General features: G+C 44.2%; 1 protein-coding gene across 1 annotated transcript in view; it reads right to left on the bottom strand.

Annotated features, from left to right (window-relative positions):
• Nucleotides 1-20,239, bottom strand: part of LOC115139779 (BDNF/NT-3 growth factors receptor-like) — an 86,498-nt gene extending 66,259 nt beyond the window's left edge. Inside the window, exons 1-10 of the mRNA XM_065026528.1 lie at nt 19,488-20,239; nt 12,236-12,310; nt 12,059-12,130; nt 11,548-11,616; nt 11,089-11,237; nt 9,187-9,323; nt 7,696-7,828; nt 7,204-7,512; nt 5,381-5,418; nt 4,936-5,035 (exon numbers count right to left, since the gene is read on the bottom strand). Coding sequence (XP_064882600.1) covers nt 4,936-5,035; nt 5,381-5,418; nt 7,204-7,512; nt 7,696-7,828; nt 9,187-9,323; nt 11,089-11,237; nt 11,548-11,616; nt 12,059-12,130; nt 12,236-12,310; nt 19,488-19,702 — 1,297 coding nt within the window. The 5' untranslated portion in view covers nt 19,703-20,239. The remainder of the gene's footprint in view (nt 1-4,935; nt 5,036-5,380; nt 5,419-7,203; nt 7,513-7,695; nt 7,829-9,186; nt 9,324-11,088; nt 11,238-11,547; nt 11,617-12,058; nt 12,131-12,235; nt 12,311-19,487) is intronic.
• Nucleotides 20,240-21,305: the final 1,066 nt, after the last annotated feature.

The raw sequence follows: 21,305 nt of genomic DNA, 5'->3' as shown, positions 1-21,305 counted from the left end.
TTGAACACCTTTGGGATGAATTGGAATGCCGACTGAGAGCCAGGCCTAATCGCCCAACATCAGTGCCCGACCTCACTTATGCTCTTGTGACTGAATGGAAGCAAGTCCCCACAGCAACGTTCCAACATCTAGTGGAAAGCCTTCCCAGAAAAGTGTTCGACGTTCGATGTTCGACGAAAAGATGTCCACATACTTTTGGTCATGTAATGCATTTTAGTACACTCAATTGATAGACATCTGTCGCAGGTCTACTACTTAATATTCAGCACTACCTTCCCTAAATGCTACTAACTGCAGCTGATTTCTCCCCGCTACTGAAAACTCAATAGTCAGCCATGCCATTCCCAACAGTCCTGCTTTAGGCCTCCTGCACATAGAGGAGCAATGATCTGCTGAGCCCTATAACTCAGGAGCATGTGTGACGCACACACACACACACACACACACACACACACACACACACACACACATACATACATACATACACACACACACACACGCACGCACGCACGCACACACACACACAAACACACAAACACACACACTGAGCGCCTGAACAAGTCTGCTGACCTTAGCGAAACAGTGTGATGGAAAGGGATAAGATTCGATAGGCCATGAGAGAGGAATCTGCTTGCGACAGACAGGCCTGCGATCAGTCGATCAATAAGCTCTATCTGGTATAGTGCTGATCCCAATTGATCAATATTCAAGTTTCAAGTTTCATTAGTCGTATGTACGGGATACACATGGTGTACACAGTCTAACGAAGTGCTGACTTGCAGGTTCCTTCTCGACAATGCAACAACAACAAGAAATGATGAAAGACAAGGATATGAACATAAAGTAAATGGCTCAATAAAATAGAATAAACATTAAAGCATAATACGGGAAGGCGCAATTTATAGTCCAATATTTACAAGTGTTTTGGGGAAGGGAGATTGGGTGCCAAGTGTTTAAATTGTGCAGTGTTTAGCAATCATAATAAGAGTCTGGTATCAGCAGTTGTGATGTGTCTGTAGTGTGTGTGTGTGTGTGTGTGTGTGTGTGTGTGTGTGTGTGTGTGTGTTAAAGCATGGAGAGTCAGTGCAGGTGGTCAGTTGAAGTGTTCAGCAGTCTGATAACTTGTTCCTCAGACCTCATGCTCCGTCACCGTCTGCTCGACGGTAAGGGAGTCAGCAGCACATGGCTGGGGCTGGTGAGGTCTTTGATGATACTGTTGGCCTTCCTCAGGCACCGATTTGAGTAGGTGTCCTGGATGGGTGGGCGCACGGTGATGTACTGGGCCGTCTTCACCACCTACCGGAGGGCCTTGCGGTCGTGGATGAAACAAATCCGGTAACAGGCCGTGATGCAAACGATCAGACGCTCTCGATGGTGCAGCGGCAGAATTTGGAGAGGACCCGGGATGGAATGCTGAATTTCTTCAGCCGCCTCATGGAAGTTACGCCCTCTCGACAAGAGTGGTGGTGTTTTTGGTCCATGTCAAGACCTTGGTAATGTGGGGCCGACAAACTTAAAACTGCTTACTCTCTACTGCAGACCCGTTGATGTGGATCGGACATGTTCCCTCAGCAATCGACTCCTTTGTTTAGCTCTTTTCTGCTGTAGTGCAGTTCCAAATCTCCCAGCCCAGTGCTCTGTACAGAGTTGTGACTGCACAGAAACAGTGTGGTGGTGAATTAGAGCTGGACAGAGTAGTACCTCAGAGCAACATGATACGCAGCCATTCCATAAATACAAAACAAATGAACATGGACTGAATTATTGGACATTTATAATGCTGCCAACATGATCAAGGTCCAACATAAAGGCCATTGGCGCAAAGAACAACTTGTTGAGGGAAAGCAGGAGTAGTGAGTAAAAACTCATGATGTCATAGGGCCAGGAGTTTTTCCTCCCCGTGTGGCCTGAGCAGAAAAAACTGTTCTAGCAATTTGAATAGAAGGTTGTCACTAGGCCATGTAGTAAACCTCAAACACACTCAGCAACAGCGAGACATTTCCTGTCGCTATGGGACAGGAAGGAGACCTGCTGTTTCCTGTCCAGCCGGCACCTCTCTCACACACACATTGACCTTTGACCTCTCAAGTGGGCACTTTATCTGTGATTAACTGAGGATAGATGAGTGACGTCCAACTCCCACAGACTGTCACAAAAGCATTCCACACACATCTCAAGCACTCAGGGGGAACAGTGTGTGTGTGTGTGTGTGTGTGTGTGTGTGTGTGTGTGTGTGTGTGTGTGTGTGTGTGTGTGTGTGTGTGTGTGTGTGTGTGTGTGTGTGTGTGTGTGTGTGTGTGTGTGTGTGTGTGTGTGTGTGTGTGTGTGCGTGTGTGTGCGTGCCTGCCTGCATCATGCTTGCAACCTACCAGGTATTGAGCCATTATTGTATGGAACTCCCTTCCATCTCATAATGCTCAAATGAACAGCAAACCTGGTTTCAAAAAACAGACGAAGCAACACCTCACGGCACAACGCCTCGCCCCTATTTGACCTAGATAGTTTGTGTGTATGTATTGACATGTAGGCTACGTGTGCCATTTTTAAATGGATGTAGTTCTGTCCTTGAGCTGCTCTTGTCTATTAATGTTCTTTATTAAATCATGTTTCACAACTTGTGTGGACCCCAGGAAGAGTAGCTGCCGCTTTCGCAACAGCTAATGGGGATCCTAATAAAATACCACATACCAAATACCCAGGCCATCTGCGTACCTCAAGATTGATTGCCCATTAAGCTAAAGCTTCTGGTCTTTGGCAAGGTTACTCATTGCCGTTGTGCCTGTGAAGTTCCTCCACTACATGTGCTTGTGGCCCTCTGAAGACGTCTGGAGCTCAGAATGGGCCCCATTCTGTACAAATCCCATTCCCCACAGGGGTAGTGCAAGGTGTGAGGTAGGTCCATGAGGGCAGGCGTTTGATAATTGAAGGGGGCCTAAGTGTGCTCTGCATGAGGAGGAGAACACATAGAGTGAGCATGCTCTATAGAGTACGATCAGAGATACTTCTGACCTTGAGAGAAATGTATTGATCGTCCGGCACTGTTCCTATTGATTGTCCGGCACTTTTCCAAACACAGAGAAAACTGATACCTGCCCTCCTGAATCATTGATAAGCATACAGAAGTGCTCTCTCCCTCTCTCACTCTCTCGTCCTCTCTTTTTTTCCATTCCAAGGAAGTTCAAACAGGTTTGGGTCTGTTTTGTCATGAAACGACATATTTGTAGAGACCAATTCTAAGTTTTCAGACAGATGATCTAATTTAAATGTATTTTGGCAAACAAACAGATTTAGAAAGGACACCAATACCTGACAATGGCTTTTCTCTGACGACCATTACAGATCTTTTTCTTAGGACTTATTCTATCTTTACAGACACAACATTTTCTGAGTTGGTAACACAGACATCTGACTCCTTAACACTCTGGACACGCACACATTCATATTGACTCTCACAAACTGTAAAATACAATAACAACCTAAATCTACACACACATAGGCAGTATAGAGTAAAAGACAGTATCTCCGATCCTTACTGTACGCCATGTCTTATTTATAACAGAAGAGCAGTTGCAGGATGATATGAAAAATGCATGCAACCATGTACACCTGTGTCTGTGTCTGTGTGTGTGTGTGTGTGTGTGTGTGTGTGTGTGTGTGTGTGTGTGTGTGTGTGTGTGTGTGTGTGTGTGTGTGTGTGTGTGTGTGTACTGAGGTGTCTAAAGAACAGGGCTCACTACGTTCTCTTCAAACCTTTCGTATCGCACACACTTGTACATCCATACTGTCCTATGTGTGTGTGTGTGTGTGTGTGTGTGTGTGTGTGTGTGTGTGTGTGTGTGTGTGTGTGTGTGTGTGTGTGTGTGTGTGTGTGTGTGTGTGTCTAAAAGTGAAAGTGTTTGCTTTTAGTGTGGATCATGCTTTTGAGTGACAGTAGTGTCACTTCCTCCATCAGAAAGGAAAGGATAGGAAATGTAGTGAGGCGCAAGAGACTCGAGGTGAACATCTGTGTGGGCGACGCTGAAACTCCAGCTAACTCCCTACTAAGATGCGCATGCGCGCACACAAATGCAGACAGACATTTATGCACACATATTGTACACGTATGCACGTATGCACTGCGAGGGAAGGCGCTGAGAGGGAGGAGAGCAATCGACAGCCTCCAGTGGAACCTCATCCTCCAAGGAGACACCACCACTGTCCCTCTACAGCTTTCTTTCACACCTGTCACCCTCAGAGGGGCAACAAACCAATCAGTGTCGAAATAACAGGCTATACTGAGGCAGCTGTGGTCTTCCCAGACTCCTACATAGACTATCTTATCAAAAACACACACACTCATACACACTCAGGTCAGGATTCAATCCATTGCAGAGAGAGGATTTCAAAAGTGCTTTTTTTCGTTTTGATCCTCATATCATTTTCCAGTTTGGTTCAGTATTAGTACAAACTAAGAGATTTGAGTGAGAGTGAGTTGACCCCTCCACTGTTTCTGCTCATGTCGGTTAGTATCGAAATCCTCTTAGTTGGACAACAACTCGCGTTAGACGACAACAGCATCAGTAAAGACAGAGGTGGGCCACAGTGCACCGGTTTCTTTCTATTTGGGATGCGCAATAAAGGTTTGCGGGATGATTAGTGTGGAACAAGACACAATGAGACATTGAGACGGCATCCACATGACATCACTGACATCACTGACATCCACATGCATGTTATTCACCAGCAACATCTGAGTACCTCTTTACCACCATTCAGACCCCACCCTATGCTTTAATCCCAAATGGCACCCTACATCCTATGCAGTGCCAGTGCCAAGAGAAGTGCACTATTTAGGGAATAGGCTGCCATTTCAGATTTGAGAGAAAGCCCCGGTCTTTCCATGCTAGCGATTGACATAGGTTACAGTAGTTTACAGTGTAAAGAGACTTACTGTACCTTTGATTCCAAACTTTGAGTTCCCCCCGGATTTTAGGATGACCAGCATCAAGAGGAAACCCGTGAAGGCTACTGCTGCAATCCCTACGACCACGTACACCTGAAGGAATGACACAGCTGTTGGGCCAGGACCACCACTTCTCACTCTGAAACACATTGTGCCGCAGCGTGTAGCCTACTAGCACCGAGACACATGACACCAACCACATAGAAACAGGACATATAAATGTCTAAAACTTAAACATACTGTCAACTATAAACACACTATATGGTACTATTAATAACAATAGTCCCGGTGAAACATACCACATTAAAACATAGGATATACTGTAAACACAAATGTTCAGCTCCCACAACAGCACTGCTCCCAGAACAGTTCTAAGGCTCACACAAAACACAAAACACAGCACAAGTGCGCAACGAGGTGTCTTGGAGTGTGACTTACAGCCACTCTGTCTTCCGGTGGATCTAGAGGTGTGTCGTCTGTTTTCAAAGAGAAGAGAAGAGAAGACAGCAGATGCTAAAGTTTCCCTCATTTCAAAAGTCGTTGATCAAATATGTCTGTCCGTGTGGGTAGCACGTTAGTTGAAGGGGTGCCCACATAAGGACTTAATAAGAATATTTTGTATTATGGCTTGCGGTTGTTGGCATAAACATTGCTGTTCACGAATGCAGTATGTATGGGTTGGGTTATGAAGTCCTCATGAAGGTCCCCCTTTCAAGTAAAGTGTTCCCTCTATGAGTGTGTCAGAGTGACATAGGCCTGTGTGCTTTGAATGCTCCGCTGTGTGAATAGGTCACGTGAAGGGACAGTGACTATACCTGTAGTTGGGTCTGTGGTGCCCAGAGACAGTGTGACACGAGGAGAGGAAAGAGAAAAGAAAGTACTAACATGTTATGAGACAAAACGCAACGCTCAGCAATCAGTTTCCAAAGCATTTCTCAAGTCAATAATCCTCAGGTGTCAGGACATCATAAAAGGAAAGCACATTGGTTATTGCTAAACTGTTCAATCAGTGATTTAGACAGTCAATTTTCCATGTAAATATTTGAACAGCAACTCACCATAGTAAAGAGGTTCTGTCACTGTTCCTGTTGGGTAAAATACAAAAAGTACTTGATTAATCAATAAAGGTAATAGATTAGATAAGAACTCCGCTCACCTGCTTGTCTACTGTAGGTCTTAATTGGACACCAATTGAAAATATACTGAACAAAAATATAAACGCAACATGCAACAATTTCAACGATTGTACCGAGTTACAGATCACATCAGGAAATCAGTCAAATGAAATAAATTCCTTGGGCCCTAATCTATGGATTTCACATGGCTGGGCAGGCTCGCAGCCATGGGTGGGCCTGGGAGAGCATAGGCCCACACACTCGGGAGCCAGGCCCAGCCAATCAGAATTCATTTTTCACCACAAAAGGGCTTTATTACAGACAGAAATACTCCTCAGTTTCATCAGCTGTCCAGGTGGCTGGTCTCAGCAGATCCCGCAGGTGAAGAAGCCAGATGTGGAGGTTCTGGGCTGGCATGGTTACACATGGTCTGCGGTTGTGAGGCCGGTTGCGCGTACTGCAAAATGATCTACAACGACGTTGGAGGCGGCTTATGGTAGAGAAATGAACATTACATTCTCTGGCAACAGCTCTGGTGGACTTTCCTTCAATCAGCATGCCAATTGAACACACCTTCAAAACTTGAGACATCTGTGGCATTCTGTTGTGTGACAAAACTGCACATTTTAGAGTGGCCTTTTATTGTCCCCAGCACAAGGTGCACCTGTGTAATTAGTATGCTGTTTAATCAGCTTCTTGATATGCCACACATGTCAGCTTGATGGATTATCTTGGCAAAGGAGAAATGCTCACTAACATGGATGTAAACAAATTTGTGCACAGAATTTGAGAGAAATATGCTTTTTGTGCATATGTTACATTTCTGGGATCTTTTATTTTGTTGCATTTACATTTTTTTCAGTATAATTACAGTTTTAAAAATGTGCAGACACACGGCTCTCTAGGAATTCAGTTTGACACGCGTCATATGTGCAATTTGACCCCTAGCCCCTCGCCCTAATAACTTCAGTAGATCTGAGAGGATTGGAGATAGATGTAAACTATATGGTAATACTGTAGCTCCATCTTACCATTTGATAGGCCAGGTGGAGTTGTTGCCATATTGCAGACTATCCAATCCTCTCAGAATGACAAAAGTGGGATAGGGGTTTAATTGGGATTCAGAGAGTGGTTACACTACACAACACATACCTCCCTCAAAGGGGTTGTGCATGAAGTGGGCATTGACGGTCTTGCGGTCCTGTCCGTACTTGTTGCTGGCCAGCAGGGTGTACGGTCCGTTGTTGATGTGTGTGGGGCTGTCCAGCTGCAGGCAGCCGTGGTACTCCCTCTCAGAGAAGTCATGGATCATGGTCATGATGTAGGGTCCCTCAATGACCGGCTCCCCGTCTAACAGCCAGCGGAGCTCGGGCTTTGGGTTCCCAGACATACTGAATGGGATGCACCAGTGGTGGTCCTGGTAGGCATCACTCAACTTACTGATGTTAGGGGGAACTGAGAGAGAGAGAGAGAGAGAGAGAGTGAGTTAGGGGGTGAGGGAGTGAGTGAGCGAGTGAGTGAGACAGATAGAAGTAGAAGCCATAACGGGGAGAAAAGAAGGGGGAACGAGTTAAGGCAGGTGTTATTCTCATCCTTTCCCCCTCTTGTCTAGAGATGTGAGTCATGTTTGGAACTCACAGAGGATGTTGAGGAGGACTGTGGACTCATTCTCGCCCACAATGTTCCCAGCACTGCAGGTGATCTTACAGTTGTTGTCCAGGGAGGAGAGGTTATAGAGATGGAGCTCAGACACTTGGCCCGAGGTCTCAATCTGCAGAAGAACACACAGAGACACAGTGAGTCAGGTACCCATCTCACCCACATGACCAATGCTTTAACACATCAACAGTTATTTATTTCGCAAACACAATACCTGTTGCTGGTTGTTAGTGATATTGTAAGATCATGCTTTACCATTTATAAACAGATATCCTTCCCTAGTAGTTTCTTTCTTAGATTCTTTGACATCGTGCCGTCTCTTCTGTATGAGAACCTATGCTAAAACAAATGGTGTTACACAGCTAGATTAGCAAGTACCATTATAGGCCAATACTAGTGAATAATTGGTGTTAAAATCCGTGGTGAGGTAGGATCCCTGTTCACCTCATTCAGCTGCTTGTCTAGGTAACACGCTGTTGCTATAGCCCTGCCATATACTCACGTGTGTGAGTTTATAGGCCTTTTGCCCTGTGTTTGAGACGTTTTGCCCTGTGTTTGAGACGGTTTGCCTTAGTCCTCCTCAACTTGAGGTAATTTTGCTATTGGCCAAGTAAGTTTGTTTTTCAAGTTAATTATTTTTGTGAAAACATTTTCTGCATTTTTCTGCATTTTTTGCATATTTTGGATCCAGTCTTCTCATCAACTTTACTGTTAAAGATGGAATCTGCAGTAGGGCAAACAGCACCACCGCCGTTGTCGTTTATTTTTAGTTGATGAAGGGAGGTGAGGAGCGTCGCACAACGTGGTACAAAGAAAATGGCAGTACATTTCTGTTGTTCTACCGCGTTTGCAATGATGTCAGAGGGGAAATAACAGTGTTCATTGTTTGCAGTAACTTATTTGCTGTTGTAATGTCGCAAACAGACGTGGCAGTTTCACCATTAAAGATTCCAGCTTGAAATAAATAACACTTATTTTTGCACCTGCTGATGGGTTGGGCCAGGAGTTTTACTTAACCACAAAACACTTATTGTTGCACCTGCTGATGGGTAGGGCCAGGAGTTTTACTTAACTACAAAACACTTATTTTTGCACCTGCTGATGGGTTGGGCCAGGAGTTTTATTTAACCACAAAACACTTATTGTTGCACATGCTGATGGGTAGGGCCAGGAGTTTTACTGAACTACAAAACACTTATTGTTGCACCTGCTGATGGGTAGGGCCAGGAGTTTTACTTAACCACGAAACACTTATTTTTGCACCTGCTGATGGATAGGGCCAGGAGTTTTACTTGACCATGAATAAATCTGTTTCTTGGTCAGGTCATGTGGTCAGTAAAACTCCTGGCCCTACTCATGGGTGTGTCTAAAATGGTACCCTATTCCCTATATAGTGCACTACTTTTGACCCGAGACCGATTTGAGCCGGGGCCATGGGCTTTCTGGTGGGGGGGTGGCGTGGTGACTGACCTCATAGTAGGAGATGAGTGGGGTCATTTTCCAGATGAGCTCAGGAGAGGGCTCTCCGGAGGTGTTGCATGTCAGCACCACATCAGCACCCTCCTGCACCATAACCTTGGACGGGCTCAGAGTCGCCATGGGAACCACTGCCAACGACAACGAAGGGGAGATTCAATGCCATCTTAGTTAAAAATCACAGCACACACACGGCAGTGGTCACACACAGATTACAACTCCATGTGTCTCGCAACTCCGATAAAATCGATTGGACACTGTCTGGAGCCTCTCTAAAGGGAGACAACAACACAACAGACGTTGGAGGGGAGGGGAGGGGACTGTGACCTGACTGTGACCTGACTATGTGTCCAATCAGAAACTTGGCTGCCTCTTAGACATGGTCAATGGCATGGGAGCGTCTGGCGAAAAAGGGCCAATGTCTGTCGAAAGTCCTGGCTGATGAAATGGACAGATCTCTTATCTCCACTCAGGGACGTCGCCAAGACTCTTAACAGCATGGCAACCCTCTCAATCATTCTAAAACCCAGAAAACTATTAATTTCAGCACTCAGAGCGCAATATCAGCCCTTACCATCGTATGCAACTCTCTTACAAGCACTGCCAGCTGGCACAGTATACCTTTACAATGTGTCCATCTTTAACAACACACCCCGTGGGCTAAACTGGTTGCAATGGTTGTATACTGGTTGAAACCAGTTTTAGACACCAGTAAAACTATCAGCATCAACATCTCCAATATAAATACTGACAGGCAGCAGTGAAGACTATATCTTGGCCTCAGATAACCTCTGCATCCAACACATGAAAACTACAGCACTGAGCAGTGGAGCTCATATAGTACAGGATGATAGAGAGAGAGAGAGAGAGAGAGAGAGAGAGAGAGAGCGAGAGAGAGAGAGAGAGAGAGAGAGAGGGAGAGGGAGAGAGGGGGGTAGAGAGAGAGAGGGGGGGGGGGTGAGATGAACAGAGAGATTCACTGAAAACGGCGGAGAGATTCCCTGGGAGAGAGATGGTCAAGAGAGAGTGAGAGGGAACGACAGCGAGAATGACTGAGAGAAAGGGGGGTTGCAGGGTACTCAGTGTTTCTGGCTGGCTGGCAGCCATGCGGCATCGTACACATGTGGGGCCTCTCCCGTGTGTCGTCTTCATACAACGGGGTCCCCCTGCCGTCTTTCCAGGGGCCCGCACGTAACTGTGGTGAAGGTGAAAATAGCATCCTAATGGAGTGGAGGCTGGGCAGCCGGATCAATAAGTGTTATCAATGTCATTATATAGCCTCCTCTGTACCCCAGAGCACACTAGTACAGGCCCAGGTTCCTTTGTGTTAATACAGACTGGTGAGAGTTACTGAGTGGAAGGGGGAAACTGGTCCTAGACCAGCTTTGGTTTGTGGGTACTCATAATGGGCAAATTTCACATTAGGATACAGCATGTGAATCTAAGGACAGCTTCCTTTATTCAGCAAAGCCCAGTAAAGGGATAGTTTTCTGACATTTTCACCCAACCTTAACTGTTTTCTTACCTCAAGATGAGTTACGTCTTAGAATCTTAATATGAGCTTTTACGGAAAGCCTGTAAAGTAAACAATGCCCGAAAACTATTGAGTTTAGGGTTGGAAGGGCGTTGACTCTCTGGGTATGACTAAGGAGGGCATGTTGTTCCAAGCGAGCCACTTTAAAGAATGACTGTCCGTGACATAAGTTCTCTCTGCTGATACTGGATATCCCAAGTCCAGCGTTGCCCACTCTCCATTATGAACATTATCTCTCTGTCTCTGACAGTAAGCCCGCTCTGACATAAGAGGGGGGCAGGAGGGGGATGAGGAGGGGGGGGTCATTATCAGCATGGGAAGGATACATTTTCAATAAAAAACAAATCAAGTGGGGCCGTTACTGCAGTGAGGGAGCTTGAGCCTGGTCAGGGGCTTCCTCCCGCCACCCTCCGCTGTACATTGGAGGTCCTGAGCATCGGCCTCCTCTCCCAGCCACAGCTTCATCCATATGTTCTCACAGGAACAGTGCAGCGGGTTCCCTGAAAGAATCCTACACAGACAGAAACACAGCGCTGAGTGTCGATTCACACACACGGACACTGACACACACACGCACACATGCACACATAAACACACGTATAAGCACAAACCGATGAGCACATCCGCGCACACACACTCAAATGTTTTTTGGGGATCCATGATGACACATTGTCAATCGGGGGTACATAAAACACTGCTGAAAGAGGGGGAAAGTTAAAAAGGGAGAGAGAGGTAGGGAGAGAGAGAGAGAAAGAGAGAGAGAGAAAGACAGAGACAGGCGAGTATTAGACAGAATACAGTTGATTTAAAAAGCAACTCACAGATTTGATATGTTTAAATGTCGAAATATCCTCCAAGACAGAGATGACAGGTTGTTGTCTTTCAAATTCCTGTCAATCAGAATTAACATTATTGACAATGCGAAAAAAAATATCCAAAAGAAATTCTAAACTGTACAACCATTCGAACAACTGCCCCGGGGCACAGATGTCAGTTCAACATCTAGTTTAGATTTGCATTTGGTTGATTTGAATTCAACGTGAAACCAACCAAACATGCCACCATGTCATTGGATTTAGGTTAAAAGTTGAGTGAAAAAAACATGAAATTCCCTTACTTTCATTACTTTTTTCAAACCCAATCAGTTTTCCACGTTGATTCAATGTCATCACATAGAATTTTTTGATTGAAATTAAATGGAAACAATGTTGATTCAACCAGTTTTTTCCCAATGGGTTGTCTGTCTGACAGTCAACAATTGTTTTTGTAAGAACTCTAATTTGGCCTTCACATTGAGATAAATGTTGCCTTAGGCCTGTAGAAGCCACTCACAGATACTGAAGCTTGAGGTTGTTCTGGAAGGCCATTCGAGATACATAGGTAAGCCGGCTGTTAGTCACAGTTCTGTAAAGCAAATACACACAAAAACATGATCATACTGCACTAGTTGACAATCTGGGCCCCATCATGACCGCAAGTATAAGACATCACATAGCATAAAGGACTTACAGATTCGTGAGGTTCCGGTAATAATGCAGGTCTTTGTCATTGATGGACGAGAAGCTACTTTGGTTTGCAATATATCTGTCAAAAATGAAATTGGGAAAAATAGGTTAGTTAAACAGAAGTAGCAGGCCCACTGAACAACCGATACACATTTCAACAGATATTCATCCTTAAGAGTCGATCGACGTACCCGTGCGACCAATGTAATTAACATAATTTTTAAAAGCTAGAGACATCAGGGGGGTTCGTATGAGTTGCATCTCAATCTACTGCATCAGCCTATGTCAGCCTATCACATCTGCTGTGGAAAGTGGCAGAGCTACAGCTCTGTTTGTCATACCAGGAGACATCCCGAAAATCGGTCTTCTCGTGAAAACGTCTGCAGCGTCCAAAATGGTTTGGCCTACAAACTAACACGACCCCAACAAGCCCCACAGGACTCGTCTGAAGTTGGTACTGTGAATGTGCCAACTTCTGACTACAGCATCCAAACAGTTTGGGCGACAAAATAATATGACCCGACAATGGAAAGGGGAGACTCGTTTTGTTCTATGACCCCCACAATGTTCTATGACCCGGTACCAGTTTCAACATGTTATGGAAATATGGAAGTAGGTTTGTGAGCACAAAAAAAGGGTGAAATAAAATATACAGTACCAGTCAAAAGTTTGGACACACCTATTCATTCAAGGGTTTTTCTTGATTTTTTTTTTACTATTTTCTACATTGTAGAATAATAGTGAAGACATCAAAACTATGAACTCACTGTCTCTTCCTGAAGACAAATAATGTATACAAAATGCTTCAATCTGGGTTTAGAACGGATCATATTTCTAAAACTGCACTTGTGAAGGTGGAAAATTACCTTTAAATGGTGTCAGACCAAGGCATCTGTCCTCGTTCTCCTAGACCTTAGAGCTGCTTTTGACACCATCGATCACCACATTCTTTTGGAGAGATTAGAAACTCGAATTGGTCTACACGGACTAGTTCTTGCCTGGTTTAGATCTTATCCGTCGGAAAGATATCACTAAGTCACTGTGGGTGGTTTGTCCTCTGACAAATCAATTGTAAGTTTCAGCGTTCCTCAAGGTTCCATTTTAGGACCACTATTGTTTTCTCTATATATTCTACCTCTTGGGGATGTCATTCGGAAACACAATGTCAACTTTCACAGCTATGCGGACTACACACAGCTGTACATTTCGATGAAACATGGTGAAGCCCCAAAATTGCCTACCCTGGAAGCCTGTGTTTCAGACATAAGGAAGTGGATGGTGGCAAATGTTTTACTTTTAAACTCGGACAAAACAGAGATGCTAGTTCTAGGTCCCAAGAAACAAAGAGATCTGCAGTTGGATCTGACAATTAATCTTGATGGTTGTACAGTTGTCTCAAATAAAATTGTGAAGGACCTTGGCATTACTCTGGACCCTGATTTCTCTTCTGACGAACATATCAATAATATTTCAAGGACACCTTTTTTACATCTTCGTAACATTGCAAAAATATGAAACTTTTTGTCCAAAAATTACGCAGAAAAGCTAATCCATACTTTGTCACTTCTAGATTAGACTACTGCAATGCTCTACTCTCTGGCTATCTGGATAAAGCACTAAATAAACTTCAGTTAGTGCTAAACACGGCTGCTAGAATCCTGACTAGAACCAAAAAAGTTGATCATATTACTCCAGTGCTAGCCTCCTTATTGTCCCTAGAATTTCTAAGCAAACAGTTGGAGGCAGGGCTTTCTCCTATAGAGCTCCATTTTTATGGAATGGTCTGCCTATCCCTGTGAGAGATGCAGACTTGGTCTCGACCTTTAAGTCATTACTGAAGTCCCATCTCTTCAGTAGGTCCTATGATTGAGTGTAGTCTGGCCCAGGGGTATGAAGGTGAACGGCAAGGCACTGGCGCGACAAACTGCCCTTGCTGTCTCTGCCTGGCCGGCTCCCCTCTCTGCCTTTGACCCTATTACGGGGGCTGAGTCACTGGCTTACTAGTGTTCTCCCATGCTGTCCCTTGTAGGGGTGCGTCACTTGAGTGGATTGAGTCACAGACGTGATCTTCCTGTCCGGTTTTGCACCTCCTCAGGCACACGTGGTGGAGGAGATCTTTGTGGGTAGTAAGTTGTATCATGGTAGTAAGTTGGTGGTCTGTTGATATCCCTCTATTGGTGCTGGGGCTGTGCTTTGGCATAGTGGATGGGGTTATATCCTGACTGGTTGGCCCTGTCCGGGGGTATTGTCGATCGGGACCACAGTGTTCCCCGACCCACCCGTCTCAGTCTCCAGTATCTATGCTGAAATAGTGTATGTGCTGGGGCTAGGGTCAGTCTGTTATATCTGGTGTAATTCTCCTGTCATATCTGGTGTCCTGTGTGAATTTAAGTATGCTCCCTCGAATTCTCTCTCTCTCCCTCTCTCCCTCCCGGAGGACATGAGCCCTAGGATCATCCCTGAGGACTACCTGGCCTGATGACTCCTGGCTGTCCCCAGTCCACCTGGTCGTAGTGCTGCTCCTGTTCTGCCTGTGGATAATAAACCCTGACCTGTTCACCAGACGTGCTACATTACCTTGTCCGGGACCTGCTGTTTTCTACTCTCTCTCTCTCTACCGCACCTGCTGTCTCGACCTCTGAATGCTAGGCTATGAAAAGCCAACTGATATTTACTCTTGAGGTAATGACCTTGCACTCTCCACAACCACTGTGATTATTATTTGACCATGCTGGTCATCTATGAACGTTTGAACATCTTGAAGAACAATCTGGCTTTAAATGGCCATGTACTCGTATAATCTCCACCCAGCACAGCCAGAAGAGGACTGGCCACCCCTCAGAGCGTGGTTCCTCTCTAGGTTTCTTCCTAGGTTCCTGCCTTTCTATGGAGTTTTACCTATCCGCTGTGCTTCTACATCTGCATTGCTTGCTGTTTGGGGGTTTAGGCTGGATTTATGTTAATGAAAAAAGGGCTTTATAAATACATTTGATTGATTGATGAAATAACACATATGGGATCATGTAGTAACAAAAAAGTGTTAAACAAATCTAAATAGATTTGAGATTTGAGATTTTTCAAAGTAGCCACCCTTTGCCTTGATGACAGCTTTGCACTCTCTTGAGATTATCTCAACCAGCTTTACCTGGAATGCTTTTCTAACAGTCTTGAAGGAGGTCCCCACATATGGTGAGCACTTGTTGGCTGCTTTTCCTTCACACTGTCATCCAACTCATCCCAAACCATCTCAATTGGGTTGAGGTCAGGTAATTGTGGGGCCAGGTCATCTGATGCAGCACTCCATCACTCTGCTTCTTGGTCAAACAAATGAAAGTCCCACTAAGCGCAAACCAGATGGGATGGCGGATCGCTGCAGAATGCTGGGGTAGCCATGCTTCTTGTTAAGTGTGCCTTAAATTCTAAATAAATCACTGACAGTGTCACCAGAAAAGTGATGCTTCACGGTGGGAACCACACACGCGGAGATCATCCATTCACCTACTATGCGTGTCACAAAGTCACAGCGGTTGGAACCAAAAATCGCAAATTTGGACTCATCAGACCAAAGGACAGATTTCCACCGGTCTAATGTCCATTGCTTGTGTTTCTTGGCCCAAGCAAGTCTCTTCTTCTTATTGATGTCCTTTAGTAGTTGTTTCTTTGCAGCAATTTGAGATGTGTCTGTTACTTGAACTTTGTGAAGCATTTATTTGGGCTACAATCTGAGGTGCAGTTAACTCTAATGAACTTATCCTCTGCAGCAGAGGTAACACAAAAAAAACGTATATCTCTCAGATTTTTGGCACAAATTTGTTTACATCCTTGTTAGTGGCATTTCTGATTTGTCAAGATAATTCATCCACTTAACAGGTTTGGCATATCAAGAAGCTGATTAAACAGCATGATGATTGAACAGGTGAAACTTGTGCTGGGGACATCAAAAGGCCGTGCTAAAATGTGCAGTTTCTTCACACAACACAATGCACACATGTCTCAAGTATTGCGGGAGCGTGAAATTGGCATGCTGACTGCAGGAATGTCCACCAGAGCTGTTGACAGCTAATGTAATGTTAATTTCTCTACCATAAGCCACCTCCAATGTCTTTTGGGCAGTACGTCCAACCGGCCTCACAACCGCAGATCATGTGTAACCATGCTAGCCCAGGACGCCCGGCTTATTCACCTGCGGGATCCTCTGAGACTAGCCACCAGGACAACTGTGGTTTTGCACAACTGAATAATTTCTATATAAACTGTCAGAAACTGTCTCAGGGAAGCTCATCCGCATGCTCGTCATCCTCACCAGGTTCTTGACCTGACTGCAGTTCGGTGTCGTAACCGACTTCAGATGCTCACCTTCGATGGCCACTGGCATGCTGATGAAGTGTGCTCTTCATGGATGAATCCCTGTTTCAACTGTACCAGGTGAGGGGTTTGCTGATGTCAACATTGTGAACAGAGTGCCACATGGTGGCAATGGGGTTATGGTATAAGCTACAGACAACCAACAAAATTGCATTTTATGAATGGCAATTTGAGTGGTCAAAGATGTCATGATGAAATCCTGAGTCCCATTGTTGTGCCATTCATCCACCGCCATCACCTCATGTTTCAGCATGATAATGCACTGGCCCCATGTCACATGGATCTGTACACAATTCCTGGAATCTGAAAATGTGCCAGTTCTTCCATGGCTTGCATACTAACCAAACACGTCACCCATTGAGCATGTTTGGGATGCTCTGGATTGACGTGTACGATAGCATGTTTTGTTACGTTACAGCCTCATTCTAAAACTGATTAAATAAATAATCAGCCACTTGGATTTGAACCTGATCTAACATCTCTGGAGAGACCTGAAAATATCTGTGCAGCAACTTTCCCCATCCAACCTGACAGAGCTTGAGATGATCTGCAGAGAAGAATGGGAGAAATACATGTGTGCCAAGCTCATAGCGTCATACCCAAGAAGACTCGAGGCTGTAATCACTAAATACTAAGTAAAGGGTCTGAATACTAATGTAAATGTGATATTTCATTTTTAAATGTTTTATACATTTGAAAAATGTATAAAAACCTGTTTATGCTTTGTCATTAGATTGACGAGGGGAAAAAAATAATTTAATTAATTTTAGAATTAGGCTGGAATGTAAGAAAATGTGGAAAAAGTCAAGGGGTCTGAATACTCTCCGAATGCACTGTATGTTCGAAAAATAGATATATTTCCTGATCTTTGTTTATATCTCCTAGATGTAGGAGAGGCACTTCAAAACCTTATTCCTTCTGATGATTTTTTTTTACCTATAGGGGAAACGGCCGATAGTTAAGCTTATTAAAGAGCAGTGAAAGCAGTGTGCGGGTTTCTTCTTTTGTTTCTCACCTACAGGGGTCCTAAAATTCCAAATCAAATAGCTAAAGGATCCATGGTATGACCATCTTAAAACAATTCCATATGTCAGGTTAGTAGACACCCCCCAACCACCCCCAAAAGCTTAGACTTTTAGAGTTTTGTTGAATGACTACCTCATGTAATTATCTGTAAGGCCCCTTTCAAGCATTGAATGTTTAGGTGTTTTTCCGTGATGGGAGTTTTTGATGAAGACTTTTGTCAAGGTAGTTTGAAAATACAAATTTCACAAATGGAGGGATGATTGTCAACATATAGGATAGGCCCTAACTCCATTCGTCAACTTGTTGTCATTTTTAACAGTCGTCTATTCCATATAAATACATTTATTCAATATTTTATCAACAAAGCATTTTTTTAAGTGTATATGTTTTTTGCATATGTTTACACTGTAACTTTACAATCGAGCGCGAGGTAGCCAAGTGGTTAGGCCGTTGGGCCAGTAACCGAAAGGTTGAGCTGACAAGGTAAAAATCTGTCGTTCTGCCCCTGAACAAGCCATTTAACCCACTGTTCCCCGGTAGACCGTCATTGTAAATAAAACGTTGTTCTTAACTGACTTGCCTAGTTAAATAAAGTTAAAATATATAACTTTTTGAAATAGAGGCTATGCATCAAAGGGTATGCTATGGTCTTGACAAAGAGATGCTCACATCATGTCCTCAGCATTCCAAATGCTCTACTTTTGATTCTCTGTTTGTCTTCAGCTCTGAAACGTGTGTGGAAATTAATTTCGTCTACTCCAATTCATTTTTTTCCCCAAAATAGATGCAAAACAAATCTGAATATATAATTGTAGGTTTTCGGGCCCATTGTCCTTGCAAATATTTGCGGGATTAGGACTACACCTCTTCCCGGAGCCACCGTGGAGCGTCGATCGGTACGGATAGCACCACAACAGTCTCCCTCGCGGTTCAGTAGTCCCCACCGCTCTCACACTGACATACACACTCGAGCGCATGTACCCGCACACACGCACACACACTCTCTCTCTCTCTCTCACACACACACACACACACACACACACACACACACACACACACACATGTATTTTCCTAACATCACTGCTGCAAAAATATAAAATACGTTTTATTAGCTAATTCAAATAGCCCAACTTTTGACTGAGAATTGGCCATTCGATTGAACCTTCAATTCTACTCCTTGATAGCCTAAAACGCATGAACTTTTTTTCACCTCTTTATCGTGTGCCGATTAGGAAGGTTATGTCTGGTCTTTCCACCAATTGTGTGCCTTTTGAATAGTGTAACCTGATTTTTTTTAAACGTTGGATTTCACCTCCTTTTAACATTCTGTCATAAAAAGCACATGTTCACAAAACACCAGAACGTGGCCAAAAAAAGAGTAGAACTAGCTCACCTGCTTTTACACTGTGGTTTGACTATAGGATGTATTACAAAGGAACAGTTTCACGACATTAAAATGAGAGTTCAGTTCATTTAATAGGGTTTACCTTAAAATGAGGGACAGGTGTAAATGGATCACATAATAATCTTCAGAAATTACTGTCAGAGAAACAGCATAACTAGAGCTTTACAACGATGATGACATGTTTTAGAAATGTTGGGATTATGTGGATACAAATCTTCCTAGAAGTCATAGAGGGTGCATGGAAGGACATGTCACAATTCAGATGTATTGAATTCTCATGTGGTCTATATTAAAGGGCAATTGAATTAATATAATAGGCTTTTACGATTCAATATTGGTGCACAATTGCTACTTAAAATATCAAAGTGACTCAAAAGGCACTCGTTTCGTGGAAGACACATCTGTCATAGGCCGAGGCCTGTATGTTGGGTCCGGTGATGGATCATGGACTGTGACTCACATGTCGGTAATGTTGTCCATCTCCAGCTCCGACTGCAACACGGGAAAAGCCATGATACCCCGCTCCTGGTCCACACAGGCGATCCTGGTCCCGCTGCAGGAGCAGGACGCGGGGCAGGCGGTCCCGAGCCTCCACAGTCCCATTAGTACGCAACACAACCCGAACAGAAACACCCCACTACCCCTCCGAAAGGCGCTCATCTCGGCTCCCTCCATGCCCGACCAGGGACGGCTTGGATAAACCAAGCTCCAGCAGAAAGAGACGCTGTCAAATGCTCAATCCAGACGAGCAGGCACCAGCCGCTCTCCGCGCAAATGGCTGAGATGCTGAAAATGGGTTTATCCGTTCCGTTCGTCTCCACAAGAATCCAGCCAGTCACTCAAATTCACATTGAGACACCGACGTGTGTGTATGCCAAGGATTCTCTCTCTCTCTCTCTCTCTCTCTCTCTCTCTCTCTCTCTCTCTCTCTCTCTCTCTCTCAGTCAGATAAACACTGGCACTTATAATTCCACACAAAACCCTATGTCCTGTGCAGGTCTGCCAGAGGCAGAGCCGTGGATGAATAGATAATGAACAGAGACGACGGCGCTGATACGCACACCGTTTATTGTTGCGTTGTTCAAGCAGTGCACTGAGGAGGAGGCGGCGCGGGTAGGCCAACCAACATCAAAACATACAGCATGTTATAGATCGCCGTCAAGAATACGCCCTCCAGCCATTGTTTTAGTTCCGATTCCACGCTGATTGTTCCAGATGGCCAGGGGTTAAAGGGCTCTCCTCCCGGTCATTCACCGGCGGACTTGTGTTTAGAAGTGTCTCGGTCGGACGAGATGCGTTGGTGTCCTTGTAGGCTATAATGGACAAATAGCATAACATCGGGCATGAGAAATACGGGGCTAGGTTTACAGCCAGAGTGTATTCGAATAGAAAATCATGTGTTAATTAAAAAACAAAATGACAACGCAGGTGTGCATCTGCTTCAATGACATTTGACTTATCCCACTGGCACAGCGGGGTATAAGGGCACTACTCTCAGTCACCAATCATTCCCTCTTTAGTCGCCGTGTACCAGCCTCCATCACCTTATTAAATCATTATGCTCAATTTCATAACCATAAATATTTCAGCATGTAGTGAATCAATAACATGTCATCTGTAATGGAGGGACATTGAAAAGACATCTAAAAGCTAAGTTAATTTAAGGTTCTAAATTAAACGTAAAAAATATGTATTTTCCAGATGTTGGTTCATTTTCGGCTCTGAATGAACCTGAAAAGAGGCCTACAGATGTTGAAGATATATATTTTCTGGTAATTGACTGTATGGTCAAATGTCAACTATACATACAGTGCCTTCAGAAAGTATTCACCCCTTGACTTTGTTCACATTTTGTTGTGTTACACCCTGAATTCAAAATGGATGACATATTTCTGTCTCTCATGTATACACAATTCCCATAATGACAAAGTGAAAACGTGATTTTAGAAATGTTTGCAAATTTATTGAAAATTAAATACAGAAATGTCACATTTATATAAGTATTCACACCCCTGATTCAACACTTTGTAGAAGCACCTTTGGCAGCAATTACAGATGTGAGTCTTTCTGTGTAAGTCTAAGAGCTGTCCACACCTGGGTTCTGCAACATTTGCCTATTATTATTTTCAGAATTCATCAAGCTCTGTCAAATTGGTTGTTGATCATCGCTAGACAACAATTTTCAGGATTTTCCATAGATTTTAAAGTAGATTTAAGTCAAAATTGTAACTTGGCCATTCACTGTCTTCTTGGTAAGCAACTCCAGTGTAGATTTGGC

Source organism: Oncorhynchus nerka, linkage group LG13 (genome assembly GCF_034236695.1).
Source record: "Oncorhynchus nerka isolate Pitt River linkage group LG13, Oner_Uvic_2.0, whole genome shotgun sequence".
NCBI classification, from domain to species: Eukaryota; Metazoa; Chordata; class Actinopteri; order Salmoniformes; family Salmonidae; genus Oncorhynchus; species Oncorhynchus nerka.
The sequence above is the reverse complement of the archived record's forward strand: the minus strand, read 5'-3'. Positions and strand labels throughout refer to the sequence as shown.